Source organism: Daphnia magna, unplaced genomic scaffold, assembly GCF_020631705.1.
Source record: "Daphnia magna isolate NIES unplaced genomic scaffold, ASM2063170v1.1 Dm_contigs127, whole genome shotgun sequence".
Lineage (NCBI taxonomy): Eukaryota > Metazoa > Arthropoda > Branchiopoda > Diplostraca > Daphniidae > Daphnia > Daphnia magna.
In genome coordinates, this window is record NW_025533132.1 from 227,566 (window position 1) to 243,730 (window position 16,165).

Consider the following 16,165-nt stretch of genomic DNA (forward strand, 5'->3'; position numbering starts at 1 on the left):
TTTTACTGTGGGGTTTGCGGATGATCTTACTGTAGCTGCGGCCCACAAAGATCCCACCATAGCCACTCGAAATTTGCAGTTCATGTGTGATCAGGTCAACAACTGGTGCTTGAGCAAAAAAATGTCACTTAATGCTAGCAAAACTGTTTTCATGTTGGTAAACAAAAAATTAATTGACTGCTCGCACCTGAGCTTGGTAATCAACGGATTGTCTATATGCCCTGCCACTGAGACCGTTTTTCTTGGTCTTACAGTCGACAGTCGTCTAAATTGGCAAGCCCATGTTAACCGTAAGATTACGGCGGCCAAACGGGCTTTTTTTTCTCTCAGAGCGGCGTTGAAATCAACGTGGGGCTACGACAAACGTAGACAACAATTTTTATACAACTCTGTTATTGAACCCATCCTGTTGTATGGTTGCTCCGTTTGGGCGCCAATGCTCTCTTCTAAGAAAAACATAAAGCTACTCCGCTCGTTTCAACGTTCTGTTACCCTTCCGGTATCCAGTGCTTTCAAATCTGTCTTGACAGAGACTTGCCTTGCTCTCTCCAATATCCTTCCGATCGATTTGCGAGTGCTCGAGATCACTTATATGCGTTACTGCTCTAACTCCACTGGCTACTTCTCTCTTGCGTCCTCGAAGTGGTTAACAAGCCGTTCGCCGGGACTTACCACCCCCGCCAAATATGATTTGCCCATGTTGCACTACCATCCTTTACTGCCTCCTTGGGAGCCCTTTTCGCAACCCTCTCTCCTTGTTGAAGGGTGCGAGTTGCTAGCCCCTAATGACAAATCTGTCCGTATCTTTGTTGCTGCTGCAACGTCACGCGGTCCTTATCGGGGTTGCTGCGTGGCGACTAGCCATACTAAAATCAAGGATTTAGTAAATGGACCTGTTCCTTCCATCGACTGTGCATTTCTTGCTTTACAGCTTACGGTTCTGTTTGCCATTACGATGGCTTCCCGTGTAGTAGAAGAGGGTTTCAATGTAGATATAATTGCCATCGACCCTTCTGCCTTTACTTTCTCTCGCCATTTCTCCAAACTTTCTCTAATCAAACGCCTCTGTCTAGAAATGCTTGCCCCCTCTCGAGACAGGATACGGTTGATTAATTGCCAGCTCTCAAAGTCTGTAGGCCTTCAGCTTGCCTTCGCTGGCTGTCCACTTCCGGGAGACAGTCTTCATAACCTCCCTAAGTTACTTCCATCTAAATCTTCAGCTCGACTCTCGATTAAAAAGATAGCCGACGAATTGTGGGATTCGGAATGGCAGAGCTGCTCAAATGGAAAAAAGACAAAGAAATTTTTCCCAACGATAGAGTCCGCCAGACTAATTCCCTCTCACCTGCTCTGCCGTCAGATCACGCAAGTCCTTACCGGCCATTCTCTCCTCAAGGAACATCAGTTCCGTTTTAAATTTGCCAACTCTCCGGTCTGTACCTGTGGTAGTCCTACGGAAACAGTGGAGCATTTTATTTTTCACTGTCCGCTCATTTGCACACAACGTCTTCCCTTCACTGAGACTTGCATCTCTACTGATGGTTCTTGGCCTCGGCCTTTGCATTCCATTCCATCTAACCCCATTTTATGGGTAGCCTTTTGGCAGTTTGTGCGCTCAACCAAACGACTAATGTGGAACTAGGTGTAGGGCGATATCCTATAATTGCTGATTATTGGCTCTGGCCTCTAATCTCCACCCTTATTGCTACCTTACCGCTCTTGATGCTCACTCTTGGCCCTAAGATTCCTTAGGCTATCTTGGAGGTCATCTTGCGGTCCTCTTGTCATCCGGAAATTGCGGCCCTGCTCCCCTGCTGGTCAGGAGAGTATGAGCCCCCTGCGTTTTTACTTGTACATATTGATTGTTGCCCTACACTCTATCTTCAAGTTAGTCAGAGATCTTCCCGCTGTAACTGCGTTCACCGCTCTCTGTTTGGTGGAGGCTGTACCGGTGGCCGTCGGCAGACGGTCTTGAAGGTGCAACCAAACCGGGTAGACTCCCACAAGCCATGCAGAGTTAGCGGATGTTCGCCTGCCCAGCGCGGTGTAAACAGGCCCAGTTTCCCTTACTCATGTTGTATTATTCATGTAACATATGTGTTGTGTAAATTTCCCTGTTTATTTAGTGCAATACATTCGAGCGACACTCCGTCAGGAGATAACGCTATTAATTTAAAAAAAATATACTATACAATACTATACTATACTATACTATATATGGCAAGTTTTTAGTGCCACCTATTTCACCTCAACCGGTCACCTCAACCCATCACCTCAACCCGTCACCTCAACCCTTCACCTCAACCCTTCACCTCAACCTGGCTATTTTTTTGGCGCCATCTAGCGGCCAATATAATGAATAGTCTTACAAACTATAGAGACCGTCATCTCCCTCGATTTTTTCCTCGATTTTGACACCAGTAGCGCCACATGCTGCGTGAATTTTAACAAGCCGTGCGTGGAACAGTTCTTCCTGTCAGCTGAGTTCATAGTTAAAATATCAGTTTTATTCGAAAAGTGCCTCACGTGGGGGGTGTAATGGTTTACACGCGCGTGGAGCGTGCAAACTAACACAAGAATTTAAAATAATAAAGAATCTTTGACTTTACCGCATTGTATTTGTAAGGCTGGAACAGGTCGGGACAGATCGGCACAACTAGCGAGAAAGTTAACAGAAGACTGAAGGGGCAAGCTAAATCTAGTTCTATTTATTAGGTTTTGAGGAAGCATTTTCCCTTGGTTGGCGTGGGGTCGTGGTAGCGTCCTTTCCAACGGTCAACTTGACCTGTTTCTTTGTTCGAGAACAAGGGGGCTTTTTCCGCAACGGTCAACTAAAGAAAGCGGTAACCTTGCCCTAGTGACCAGTAGGGGAATATTCTAGACTAGCTAGATGGGCAATCTGATTAAGGGTCACGAGTAGGGGTCTTTCTCGAGTTAACTTCCTGTATTGTTTTGTGACAATAACAAGTGTTATCCTGAGAAGTTGAACTCTCAAGGTTCTTTGTAAGTTAAGATATCGATTCTTTACATCACCCCCCCTCCTCTTTTGTTGCGTCCCGCAACAATCAGTCCCAGCTTCTGTATTTTAATTTCATCGAATGATGTGTGAATCCTACGCTGATGACACGGGTACGACGTTTCATTTTCCTGGATTAGACTTCGTCTATTTGTCGTGCTCCCGAGTTGAACCATTCAGCCGGCATATCCTTCGTGAGTATTATTACAGTGCTTTTTGTTTGTGTTTTGGTTTTTTGGGGGGTGCGTATACGTTTGATCTCTTTTACATTCTCCCTTGTAACTTCCTTTGACGACCCGTTTCTACTTAGGAGACGAAAAAATGGAACATGGTTTGAAAAGTGGACAATCCGACACCAGAAATTATGCTATTGAGTCTAGAAGAGGGTTTTAAGGAAAGTAAACAAATTGGAGCACATTGATTATAGGTACACAGCGTCGAAATTATTGTATTTATTATTGTAAGACATCAAGCTCGTCTGGGAGGGTTGGCTTGATTTTCTTGGAGGAAGGATTCGGTTTCAGGTTGATTAGGGCGTTGGCGGTTTCGCTGCCTCTTCTTTCTGCGTGGGGGCTCTGTTGATCGTTCCGAGGCTTTGGATTTGGTTGAATATGAACTGCTGGTAGGAGGCATAATGATTTGAATCGGCGGTGGTGTTGCTGTTGCAGTACTTGCTGCTGGTGTTTTGCTGAAGCAGTTTAGTTGGAATATTTTTGACATAATTGGGAAGGGTTTGAGTAGGAGGGATCCGATACCACAAAATCTAACGGTGAATACTGAAATCATCCCGAAGCCTGAAATTGCTCCAAAATTTTTTATCCACCCTCCCATTTTTGCTACAAAATCTTCGTGGGGGGCATCGCTATGGTGAATTAAGACATTGGAAGTGAGAAGTTCTTTTGTGTTGTCCTCTGAATGATGTTCGTGAATGGTGGCAAGGATATCAGCCATCACCGACGCATGACTCAGGGGGCTATTTTGAATTGCTGGATGCATTTGCAGAAGGGTTGCTAAAGTGTTGTCGACTTTGAATTTCTCCGTTTCAATTAGTTTTCTCCCTTGAACTTGGATGTTGGCAAATACTGGAATCCATTCCCCATTTTTGTAGGCGTGAGTTTTCCCGATAAAATTTACAAAATTTGAATACCAATAGCAGTCGGTGAAGGGCACGAGTTCCCAACCTTCGACTGCTATTGTAAAATTAAGATAACGTGGTTGGGGGCCACATTTCGTAAATTCAGTTTGGAAGGTAACATTTTGCTCCCTACATTGCAAGATTGAAGCTTGGGCACCGTTAGCTACTAATTTCGAACATCTTGGGAGTTGCATGTGAGTAGCTGCTAACCAGCCATTCTACTGAGCGCTTACGATTACGCTGTGATGGTTCATTTTTCGGTTTTCACATTGTAACCGACGAATTTCTCTTGCCAGTCTATTCTCGTAGTCTAATGCTATGTCTCTGGTGTATTGGACATGGACTGCGGCTTCAATTTCTGCTTTTATTGTTGAGGCAACCTGTTTGACCTGTGCATTTGTTGTATTACTGCTGGTTTTTCTCTCGTTCTCTACCGTCGCATTGGGATCGAATTTCTCAAAATCTCCTGTTGGGGGTGCCATGTTAATTGCTACTAAAATTTTTTCCATTCCCATTACACTTTGTAATTGCCGCTTTCCGCAGTAAGCGAGCATTGTTGTGTTGATGAGAAAGTCTGTTTGGCTGTGTTTATCCTGTAAACGTTTGTTCTCGGGATTATTTGTTTTGTAAAGCTGTCCTTCTCCGCTTCTTACTAACTTAAGCTGGCAGTCTTTCTTTTCTTTATATGAATTATCCCAGATTAAAGTAACGAAGTTAACGGTTGCTGTCCCGTTCAAGCTGCCTGAAAGTGTTCCTAACGAAGAATTGATTGTGCAATTGTCGCATTCCGTTTCTAGAGCTACTTCTTCAATTTTACAGTTCAGAACCTTATGGGTTATTGTTCTCATCCACAATGGTTGTATGTTAGGATACAGGTCGTAAGAAAATTTTCGTGGCCCCGCCGGATTCATTGCGTAGTCGCCGCATCTTGTGAATTCTTTCATTTGGCTGCACATTTCTGGAGTAGCTACTGCTGGCCATTTGCTTTGACCATGTGTATGCCAACCAAAGAAATCTGTGTTAACTGAACGATGGGCATACCAGACGCTACACATATATCCCGGGAATCGTTTAACTTCTGGTAAGTGGGACAAGAGGGTATATATAACAGCTTTTGGGGGGGATGGATCTTCTATAATCTGGCAATTTTCGTCGCCGAAGTTCAAGAATCCTTTCATTTTTGCCTGACTACAGTCGCATATCGTAGCGTTCATCGCCAATGCTGTTTGAAGGCAGGTCAATAGTACTACCAAAAATAAACTAAGGAGAGAGAGAAAAAAAATTATGAAATTGGTTGTTATGTGAGAGGAAAAATATAATAAGACATGGTGGCTTATTATGGGATTAATAATTATGGATTTCTATTCCTAGTGGGTCAAGGCTTCATCGTACCTAAGCGCTAACTTAAATTTTTTTTTTTTTTTTTTTAATTTCTGAAAAACTCCCGCACGCTTCGTTCGATTTGAACTAAATTGGTCACAATGGATTCGTTGTTCACGAATCAGCTATGGCGTGCAAAATTATAACACAAAATATTGTAACGTTTAGAGAACGACTTCGTCCTCCAACAGACTTTCCCTCTGTTTTGGTTTCCTCTTCTATTTTAGCTTGTGCCTGGTGACTGTCACCTTTGTTTGTCTTTTTATACTCTCTGCAAGTATTGAAAGAGAATTTAGAATATTATTTTTTATGCTTCCATATCAAAGTCCTTAAACCTATCGGGAAGACGGGTCGCGACTCGTGTTCTTTTTTCTCGTTGGGTACCGTTTGGTTGTACTGGTTTGTCTTTCTCTTTTTGTACGTTAGCTTCTTTGTCCCTAGTTTGTTCTAGGTTCGGCCGGATATGCTTAGGAACTTTATTTTCTAAAAAAGGGTTACCGTAGCCAAAGGTGCCTGGTTGTGGACTTGTTTCAGGGCTTGTCTTAATTGGACTATTTTCTCTCTCGAAATCCAAATTTTCTGCTTCGTCTTCGTCGGATTCTTCTTCCGGTTCCTCGTCTGACTTGTCACCATTAGACGATTCGTCAGACTGTCTTATCGCTCGTAACTCGGTCGTTCTCAGATCGTCAAAGTCAACACATTCCTCATCACGCCATACCATACTTTCGGTTAATGCTTTTAACCGATTTACGTGGGTGAGTTGAGTTCTCGCGCCATTGTAGGAACGTATTTCTACCGTTCCATTCGAGTTGACTTTGGAAATTCTATATGGACCTTGATATCTCGGATTGAGTTTTTTGCTCGTGCCTATCTTAGTCACTCTTACGTCTAGCAGTACTCTGTCTCCCAGTTCAAAGTTGTTTTCTTTTGCCCTCTTGTCGTATTGAATTTTTTGTCTTACTCTGGCGTCTAATAGATTTTTTCTTGCTAGTGCGAAACCCTCTCTTAGTCGTTTCATTGCCTGACTTTTATAATCTTGCGGAGTGATCAATTCTGCTTCTGGGATTAAAAATCTATCGACGACCATATTTGGGTCTTTTGCCATTATTAAAAAATAGGGGCTCTCCATTGTGGATGAGTGAACTGAATTTCTATACGCTGACGCCATAGGTCCCAATACCTCTTCCCAATGTTCATAACCATCATCTATATATTTCCGAATCATTTCTACTACGGTTTTGTTGAAGCGCTCTGTCATACCATTTGATTGCGGATGATAGGCTGTCGTAGTCTTGTGTTTAGTTTTCAATTCTCTACACAAACTGTTGAACAGTTGGGAGGTAAAATTGGAGCCTCTATCAGTAATGATAATTTTGGGTGGGCCGTGATACAGTACAATCTTGTCCATTAAGTCTCGGTAAGTCGTTTCGGCCGTCTGGTTCGGCAACGCTACGACCTCCGTCCATTTTGAAAAAGCATCGGTCATCACCAATACATATTTATTTCCGTTCAAGGACTCGGGTTTGATTGGCCCTAGAAAATCCATACCTATAACTTCAAATGGGGCCGTCGCTATTTCAAGAGGATTCAGAAACGCTCTGGTTACCACGCGTCTTTGTAATGCACAAACTTCGCACGATTTGCAATAATTTTTTATGTCTTTTAACATCTCTGGCCAATAGAATTTGTCCCTAACTCTAAAGTATGTGCGTAGAAACGCTAGATGTCCCGCTAACAGAGAATCATGGAATTCTTTAACTACACTCTTTCTCAGGGAATAGGGCACAACGGTTTGCTCCTGTACATATTTTCTTCTTCTCTCTGAGGTAGGATAGAAATCCCTTCTCAGTACTCCGCTGTCGATTCGAAAAATTCCTATTTCTTTCACCCAATCAGGGTTTTCTAATTCATCCATTTCTGATAGGGTTCCTTCATTCAAATAGTTTATTATCTTTGCGCACAGCTCGTCTTTCTTCTGCTCTTCTATCAATTTTTTTGTAAAATCCGAACGTTCTTCGATTGCTACAACGCCAATACGGGAGAAAACTTCAGCATTACTATGTTCTTTTCCAGGTTTGTATCTAATCTTGTATTTTGCTGCTGATAACGCAATCGACCACCGTCCCAACTTACTATTCTCGTCCTTGTGAGATTCCAGCCATTGTAGTGGTCTGTGATCGCCTACGATCTCAAACCTTTCATCTTGTATGTAATGGCGATATCTTTTTATCGCATAAACAATTGCAAGTGCTTCACGCTCTATTGCTGAATAGTTGCGCTCAGCATTGTTTAGATGTCTACTGGAATACGCAATGACTACTTCCTGGTCATTTTGAATCTGGCTTAAGACCGCTCCAATACCATAGTTACTTGCATCCGTGAAAATTAAAAATTCCTTGTTAAAATCAGGGAATGCGACAATAGGCGGTGTTATGAGACATTCGCGAAGGGTCTTAAAGGCTTTTTGTTCCTCTTCCCCCCATTTAAAATTACTGTTTTTATTTTCTTCTTTCGTTATTACTGTTACTTTTTTTCCTTTTTTGTTAACTCTGTTTTTTGTTATTTTTGTAAGCTCAATTAACGGGTGGGCTATATCTGCAAAATTTTTTATAAAACGCCTGTAATAAGATGCAAGTCCCAAGAATGATTGTATTTCTACTATGGTTTTCGGCCTTTCGTAATTTTTTAGTCGCTCAATTTTTTCTGGATCGGGGGTGATTCCACTTGCTGAAATTACATGCCCCAAATACTGCACGGATTCACACATAAATTTACATTTTGAGGGGCCAAGTTTTAGATTAGCTTCTTTTAATAGATTGAAAATTCTTTCCAAGTTGTGGAGATGTTCCTCCTTGGTTTTCGAAAAACTATAATATCGTCCAGATAGACTAAACAGATTTCGCCAATCACTGAGCGTAACACAAAGTTCATTAAACGTTGAAATGTCCCCGGTGCATTCGTCAATCCGAATGCCAGTCGGTTCCACTCGTACAAATTATTATCAACTATAAAAGCAGTTTTTTCCTTGGAACTCTCATCCATTTCAATTTGCCAATAGCCTGATGCTAAATCAAGTGTACTGAAGTACTGCTGTCCATGAAGTAAGTCGAGGACATCATCAATTCTGGGTAGCGGAAACGAGTCTTTTTTTGTTATCTGGTTTAGTTTCCTGTAATCTATGCACAATCTAATCCCCCCACTTTTCTTTTTTACTAAAACTACGGGTGCTGCCCATGGAGACACGGACGGCTTTATTATTCTATTAACTAATAACTCTTGCAAAATACTTTCTAATTCTTTTTTATTGTTGTTGTGAATCCGATAGCGTCTTAATCGTATGGGTCCTTGTCCTGCCGTGTTAATGTGGTGTTTAACTAGTCCTGTTTTTCCTAATTCATCTGCTTTAGATGCGAACATTGAAGATTTATTTTTTAAAAATTTAATCAAAGAAGTTCGGTCTGCTTCTGCCATTACTGGAGGTAAGTTTTCACTAAAATCTAATTTGATAGAAGATTGTTCTTCTGTCCCACAAAAGTTAATGCACTCTTTTTCTGTTCTTCCGAATTCCATTCTTTCAATTACTTGGAATTTTGGTATGGTTATCGGTTCGTTGGTTTCGTTAATTAAAACTACGGAGAAAACTGTCAAATCGTTAACACTGCAGACGAAAGGGTCCACTCGTAACCCGCTGTGTAATCCCGGCCCTCTTTCTAAATAACATGTGATATTCAGAGGAAGTTTTCCACCTTCCCCTTCGGATTCAACGACAGTGGCGCTAAAGGGCATGATCGTGATCCTCTGTCTTGTGATTATGGCTGGCGAAGAGGCCGTGTCTTCTTTGACACGGTATATTGTTCTCTCGCTCCCATCTATAATAAATTTGTTCTCATATAAAGCGTCTAAACCTAAGATACAATCTTCGTTGATTCTATCCACGACAATGAAATCCTGCAGAAGATCATCGCCTAATACATTCATTTCGAGGGTAACTGTCCCTCTTGTTCTAAGTCTAGTGTTGTCACACCAAAGAGTTCTACCGGGGCATCAGTACTAAAGTTTTGATTTGATTTCCAATTCGTTGCAAAATTTCCGTTTTTATCAAGCTTCTACCCGCACCGCTATCCAAAAGGGCAAAAAAATGTGTGTCACCGACTTGTAGTCTTAGTCGGGGTATTTTATTTTTTCTACTTTCTCTGACTTCATTAACATTTTGTCGGGGCTTCGGACAAGGTCCACCTTTATTCCCAACATTACGAAAGGTGGTTTTTAGTTTCCCTGTTCAAAAGGGTTCAATTGGCCTGAGTTATTTTGCAGTGGAGGGCCGTATGTTTGATTAGGTTTTGGTTGTGGGTCTGGGCATTCACGCTGTACATGTCCATTCTGTTTGCATTTAAAACCTGCATTTAAAACATCTAGGACCCCCTGGGCCCCAACTACACATCGCTGTTAGATGCGTATTGGTTTTTCAATATGCACAATATTTTGGACCAGGTTGATTCCAGCCGGTTTGGTTATTTCGGTCACTTTGGGATGGTTGCTTTTGTCCGAATTGACCTTCTTTATTTTGTTGTTGAAATCTTTGAGGGTTTTGTTCAAATTGACTATTGCAGTTCTGTGTTAGTTGGAATTGCGGCATGGATCGAGTAGGGAAACCAGCTTGGGCTTGAAAAGCGGGCTGGGGATGAAAACCGGTTTGGGAACGGAAATTTGTTTGGGTCTGTGTTTGTACGACTTTATTCAATACTTTAGCCATTTCCTGGTTTTGCAGCATTAACTCACTCATTAATTGCTGATTATTTTTTAGCGTTACTTCTAATTCTGCTAATTTTCCTTTAATTTCGCTTGAAGAAGATGCATTCGAATTTGATGCGACAGCATTAATGAATTCTACGTTTCGTCTTTCTAATTTAGCTTCATTTAAGACGGCCGCACAATTCTCCGTTGCTTTTATCAAACTATCTAGATTCTTAAATTCTTTAAAGCTCATTCGTTCTCGAAGATTGTTTTTAAGTCCCCCCAAGAATTTGTGTATTATCAGCTGTTCTCTCATTTCGAGGTATACCAATTTCCCCTCCCTTGTTGGGTAAGCAAATGAAAAAAATTTTTGTATGCGACACGCGTAATCCCTAATTGATTCTCCAGGGTTTCGTATACAATTGTTGTATTCGGTCAAGTAAATTTTTCTACTATCTCCTCCATGATACCGGTCTTGTAAGCATTGCTTTATTTTTGAGAACTCCTGCGCCTCTTTTGGATAGCGTAACTGAAAAGTCGTTACGCAGTCGGTCGCTGAACCAAAAAGTTTAGAGCAGAGCAACTTTATTTTCCTTCCCTCTTCAAACTCTGAAGTATTCATTACTGCATCAAAATGTTTGATCTAGTCCTCAGATTTCGTCGAACCTAATCCATTAAAGGCTGGTACTTGAGCCAAGAGGGAGACCGTCTGTTGTTGTTGATTTAACAATAGCTTTTGGCTTAAATAATAGCTTTGACTTGTATCTATTGGGCAAGATTTCTCGCTTGTTTTTTCTTTTTGCTCTTCCTTAATTTCGTTCATTGATTTCACTATCTGTTTTACTGCGGCTTTGGTGCCCATGTGCGCTTCTTCCTTTGAAGCCCCTCCCGCTTTCATGCAACGATACATGTGATCGTAGTGACTTTGATAATCCATTCTCGGTGTTTCCCCTACCAAGGGTTTCTTCCCTGTCTGGATGGATTGGCCAACTGTTTGTGATAGGTGGGGGCTATCGGCCTCTTTCTCTCTGTTTTTATTTCTTTTTCTTTTGCGCTTTTTTCTTTCCCTGGTCGACGGACTGGTTTTTCGTCCTCCTCCTCTAGTGACGCGAGATTTTCGTTATCTTTTTCTTCGTTCTCACTATCACTAGGGTTCTCGCTTTCGTTCTCCTCTTCTGTTGATGAATTTTTTTCTTCTCTTCCTTCTGTTTCGTTGCTTTCTGTAGTTTTTTGGGTCTGCTTACTCTCTTCTTCTTGATGCACTTGAGCTTTATGTTTGTTACGACTACTCCACCGAGTTCGTGGCTGTCCCTTAATATGTACTTTGCGTGCCTTTCTTTTCGGTTTCTTTAATTCTTCCCGATCTTAATCTTCCTCGTCTATTTCAGGTAGATCTTCTTCTGATTCTGACTTTTCAATCTCTTTCTCTTCAACCTCAGATAGCTGCGGGTAAAGTCTCTCTGTAGGGGGAGGTGTTCGCCTTAATGCTTTCCCTTTTGAATTTTCCCAACGTGTGTCGTCTGTCGGTTGTTCGTCTTTTCCTGGCAATTCTTCTTCGGTTTCGTATTCTGTTTCTGAATTGCCTGTTTGATAGTCTTCCGACTCGCTATTTTCTGCCTCTTCTGGTTTTGTTTCTTTTACTTTTGGTGTTCGCTTAAATTGTTTAGGAGATAATGTATTCAAAACTGTTTTCCCTATGTTTTTTAGAAAGGCTGTTGTACCTAATTTCTCTTCAGGGGTTTCTGACATTCCACTAAAAAATGGTTGACCGTCCTTTTGCCTTAGTTTTATACTTTCTTTTTGCTAAAAATGATTCAGGTTTTGTTTAACGATTGTAATTAGCGATTCGTGAAGCCCTCTTAAAGAGGCGTTGTGTTCCCCCTTTTGATTTGTTTGCGAAAAAGATAGCTTTTTTTTTTTTTTTTTTTTTAATTTGCTTATCTGGGCCTTGGTCATGTTACTTGGACCAACGCTGCTGATTCAAAATTATAAAACAAAAAAATTGAGACTTTAACCGTTCAAGTTCTTGGTCTGAACAGCATAGCATTTATATATATATATATATATAAATTATAAAAAGGCCAGAGTTACCTGTGGCTATCAAAAAATGCTATCCATTGTAAAAAAGTAAGTTGAAAAAGATTGGCAGTGTCGGTTGTGAATCAACAAAACTGTTATCAATCGGGAAAAAAATCTTCGAGAAAAAATGGTAGAGTTGGCTGTGGGTAAACAAAACTGCTATGAATTGTGAAAAAAAAGATTGTAAAAAAAAATTGTAAAAAAAAGATTGGCAGAGTTGGCTGTGAGTCAACAAAACTGCTATGAATTGTGAAAAAAAGATTGTAAAAAAGATTGGCAGAGTTGGCTGTGAGTCAACGAAACTGCTATAAATTGTTTAAAAAATATTGCAAAAAAAGATTGGCAGAGTTGGCTGTGAGTCAACAAAACTGCTATGAATTGTGAAAAAAATATTGTAAAAAAAGATTGGCAGAGTTGGCTGTGAGTCAACAAAACTGCTATACAAATGTGTAGTGCACAATATTCCCCCATCTTTATATAATGGAGGGTTATTTTCTTCTGCTTTCGTTTAACATAGTCAAAAGAAAGGCTTTCGATTGGCCCGTACGCATTTTTCTGAAAGCCAGAAAATTACTCGTTAGCCAATCCCTATCCGACTGACAAGATTCACGCCGTGTTACTACGGTCGCTAAACCTTTCGAAAGCCGCTTCGAGATGACACAAGGAGCGGTAAACCTTGTTCATTCGGTACCCACCACACGAGGGTTCTGGAGACAAAAATACATAAACGTCGTTGGCTGTGAATTTTTACATCCAATAAATTGGAAACCGCACCTGACGTGATTTGTGAAATACAATACGTTTGAAGGATAATATAGCATGCAAGTTCAGATAAATCACTGCCACCAGTGTAATGGTTTACACGCGCGTGGAGCGTGCAAACTAACACAAGAATTTAAAATAATAAAGAATCTTTGACTTTACCGCATTGTATTTGTAAGGCTGGAACAGGTCGGGACAGATCGGCACAACTAGCGAGAAAGTTAACAGAAGACTGAAGGGGCAAGCTAAATCTAGTTCTATTTATTAGGTTTTGAGGAAGCATTTTTCCTTGGTTGGCGTGGGGTCGTGGTAGCGTCCTTTCCAACGGTCAACTTGACCTTCTTCTTTGTTCGAGAACAAGGGGGCTTTTTCCGCAACGGTCAACTAAAAAGCGAGGTAACCTTGCCCTAGTGACAAGTAGGGGAATATTCTAGACTAGCTAGATGGGCAATCTGATTAAGGGTCACGAGTAGGGGTCTTTCTCGAGTTAACTTCCTGTATTGTTTTGTGACAATAACAAGTGTTATCCTGAGAAGTTGAACTCTCAAGGTTCTTTGTAAGTTAAGATATCGATTCTTTACAGGGGCATCTATAGAACTTTCTATCCTCGAAAAACACGTTACAAACTGGTAAGTTTCAAACCTCAAATTTAAAACTAAACCATTTTTTAACAGGGCTGGTAAATTTGTAATAAGTCTGTGCAAGAATCTAATGTCCCAGTGCTGACTGCTGATTGTTCGATATAAGAAGTTAGTGCAATAGTAGCTTAAAATATACCTTTGTATTAATCCATATGAGTTTGTTTACCCTAAATTAACCTAACCTAATATGATATTGATTTCATCTGTTTGTTTTTTTGTAGTTTTATCCCCCACAGGAGAAACCCGCGTTCTAGAAACAGTATTCAAGCTCACTTTTGCCTCCTGTCAGCCGAATTCATATGTTGTGCAAGAAACTACACCCTTCTTTCTGACAAGAAGTTAAAGGTTTTTATATTATTCGTCATTGGTTTTCCAACTTTGCAGAAGCAAAAGAATGTCTTGAACTGGAATTGAGCGAATTAAGATAAAGTCATGATCACCTTTCAGTGGAAAACCACAGGCTAAGTTGCAGAATTTTCATTCTTTAGAGGTATTTTGTTTAAATTTAAAAAATGTGAAATCTATTTTACATTTTATGTATTATTTAAGATGAAAATGATAAGCTTCAACTGAATTTTGACCGTGAAAATAATGGTTATTGAAAGAGGTAATGTTTTTCAAGATATGCAAATTCCAAGCATTTTATTAAACATGATTGTAATTTAACAGATCTAAAAGCAAGAGGCGGTATGAAGTTCATGGGAAGTCAAACTTTCTGAACTCAATCGCCAGAGAAGAAATTACAGCAAAAAAGGCTTCAAAGGTCCCTTCCACTTGTTGATCGATGAACTTCAACAGCAAATCCACCAACTTGAAAATGAAATAATGTGAAATCTGGTATGCTTTATATCTTCTCTTTTCACATATCTAATTTTCTCCAAAACAATCTATTATGCCATCTTAATAGATTGTAAAGCTCTTCAATCGACAATGAACGAAGGTTTGGCATCAACATGAACAGAAACGGTAACCTCACTTGAAGTTAAAGTTTTCAGTTTGAGGGCTTAAAAGAAGCCGCTGCAAGAAAACGTAATAGAGGGGATAATCAACCTACAGGTGATGAAAGAAAGGCGAGGATTCAGTCTTTGTCGCCCTCGAGTCCTAAATCGCTCTGATTACAGCGTAGTGGGATACTTTTGAAGTCAAAATAATATTAGACAAGCGGGCCAGAGGATCTTTTTTTGGACAAACTGGTGCGTAATTTGAAATGGAAAGCCGTTCAGAAGCAGCATCAGCCAGCCACGTATTTTCGTCAACGCCAGCAGCCACACATTGACGGACATTCGATTATTGGAAGAAGACAATTTTTGTGCTGTACAAGATGACAAGGTCTTGTTCTTGTATTTGAGATGTAACTCACTCGTTATTGAGCTTGATTTAAGAGTTCGAAATGAAAACGATGGTTTACAAATATTCTGAGTTTGGAGATAATCATGAAAAAACACGTACGTTTGCAGTGCACAGTAACTGCTGGTGTTACACAGCTGCATACAACCAGCCAGTCAACACCACCACCCCGCTGAAAACATGAAAATGCGTATTACCCCTTTAAATCAAGTTTTTTTTACGTGTTCCGTTATCCAAGATCCATACAGCATGTAGCCGTTTTGTCGGCTAGGCAGTAGTAAAACCGGAAACGAGATTGCAAATGGCATCAATCCATCCCTCCACCATGTCCTCATACCGTTCTACTATTGGGATTTTGAGCTTTCCGCAACCTTCACAAGTTTTGCAGGATGGGCAAAATCGGTTCCGAGAGTCATTCAATTTGAAATCATAGGTTATTGGCACATATTTCGATCCGGTGTAGAAGAGATAGACATCGGAAAGATTAACTTTAATGCCAGTGGGCATTAACACATCGCCATTAGCAACAGAATTCAAAAACTGAATAAAGAAATTGTAAGATATAGACTGTCACATGGTAGCTTCTGGGCTTTGTGCATATAATATATAAGACACATCCAACGATTCAACGATCACTGCGACGGTTACGGGAATACAGATGAAAACTGACCGAACATCCGGATCCAGAAATAGCTGTAAGATTGCTTAAGTAAATTACCATGAAATTTTTACTGAAATTATTTATCATATTACATTATCTAATTCGAGCATCTGTAAGCCACGAATAAACGGATGATGACGATTCGACTTGCCTCCGCAGGCGTTCCAGGCTCTAATGATGTACTTCGAGCAAATACCCTCTTGAATTATGGCTAGCCCTATCATAAAATAAAGAAGTGTTAAAATATTTAACGCATAAAAATATTAAGAACTTGCCTAGAAAAACACCAAGCATGAAATGTATGTCGTTTACATCTGCTGTATCCAATCCAACTTCCGTACCGAGTCTTTCAAAGACACGAACACAATAATCCACGATCATCGAAAGGAAGTTCCTTCTAAGACCACAAC

General features: G+C 40.5%; 2 protein-coding genes and 1 long non-coding RNA gene across 3 annotated transcripts; 2 read left to right on the plus strand and 1 right to left on the minus strand.

Annotated features, from left to right (window-relative positions):
* The first annotated feature begins 592 nt into the window (after positions 1-592).
* On the plus strand, positions 593-1,642 carry LOC123466904. Its single transcript, XM_045166997.1, has one exon. It carries the CDS (start codon positions 593-595, stop codon positions 1,640-1,642), a length of 1,050 nt encoding a protein of 349 aa, XP_045022932.1.
* A 1,842-nt stretch (positions 1,643-3,484) lies between these two features.
* LOC123466905 lies at positions 3,485-5,425 on the minus strand. The gene is made up of 2 exons (XM_045166998.1): positions 4,612-5,425; positions 3,485-4,125 (listed from the first exon to the last, which is right to left on the minus strand). Exons 1-2 carry the CDS (start codon positions 5,363-5,365, stop codon positions 3,485-3,487), a joined length of 1,395 nt encoding a protein of 464 aa, XP_045022933.1. The 5' UTR covers positions 5,366-5,425.
* Positions 5,426-14,106: 8,681 nt separating this feature from the next.
* On the plus strand, positions 14,107-14,778 carry LOC116935143. Its single transcript, XR_004401158.2, has 4 exons — positions 14,107-14,237; positions 14,297-14,354; positions 14,417-14,584; positions 14,655-14,778. It is a non-coding gene; the product is annotated as an uncharacterized LOC116935143 (long non-coding RNA).
* Positions 14,779-16,165: the final 1,387 nt, after the last annotated feature.

Bases quoted from the DNA above. Each gene is read 5' to 3' on its own strand.
- LOC123466904 (XM_045166997.1), top strand. From the start codon at position 593: ATGCGTTACTGCTCTAACTCCACTGGCTACTTCTCTCTTGCGTCCTCG.
- LOC123466905 (XM_045166998.1), bottom strand. From the start codon at position 5,365: ATGAACGCTACGATATGCGACTGTAGTCAGGCAAAAATGAAAGGATTC. The intron at 4,126-4,611 runs TTGAGAAATTCG...GGAAAACTCACG, and splicing joins GGCACCCCCAACAGGAGATT to CCTACAAAAATGGGGAATGG.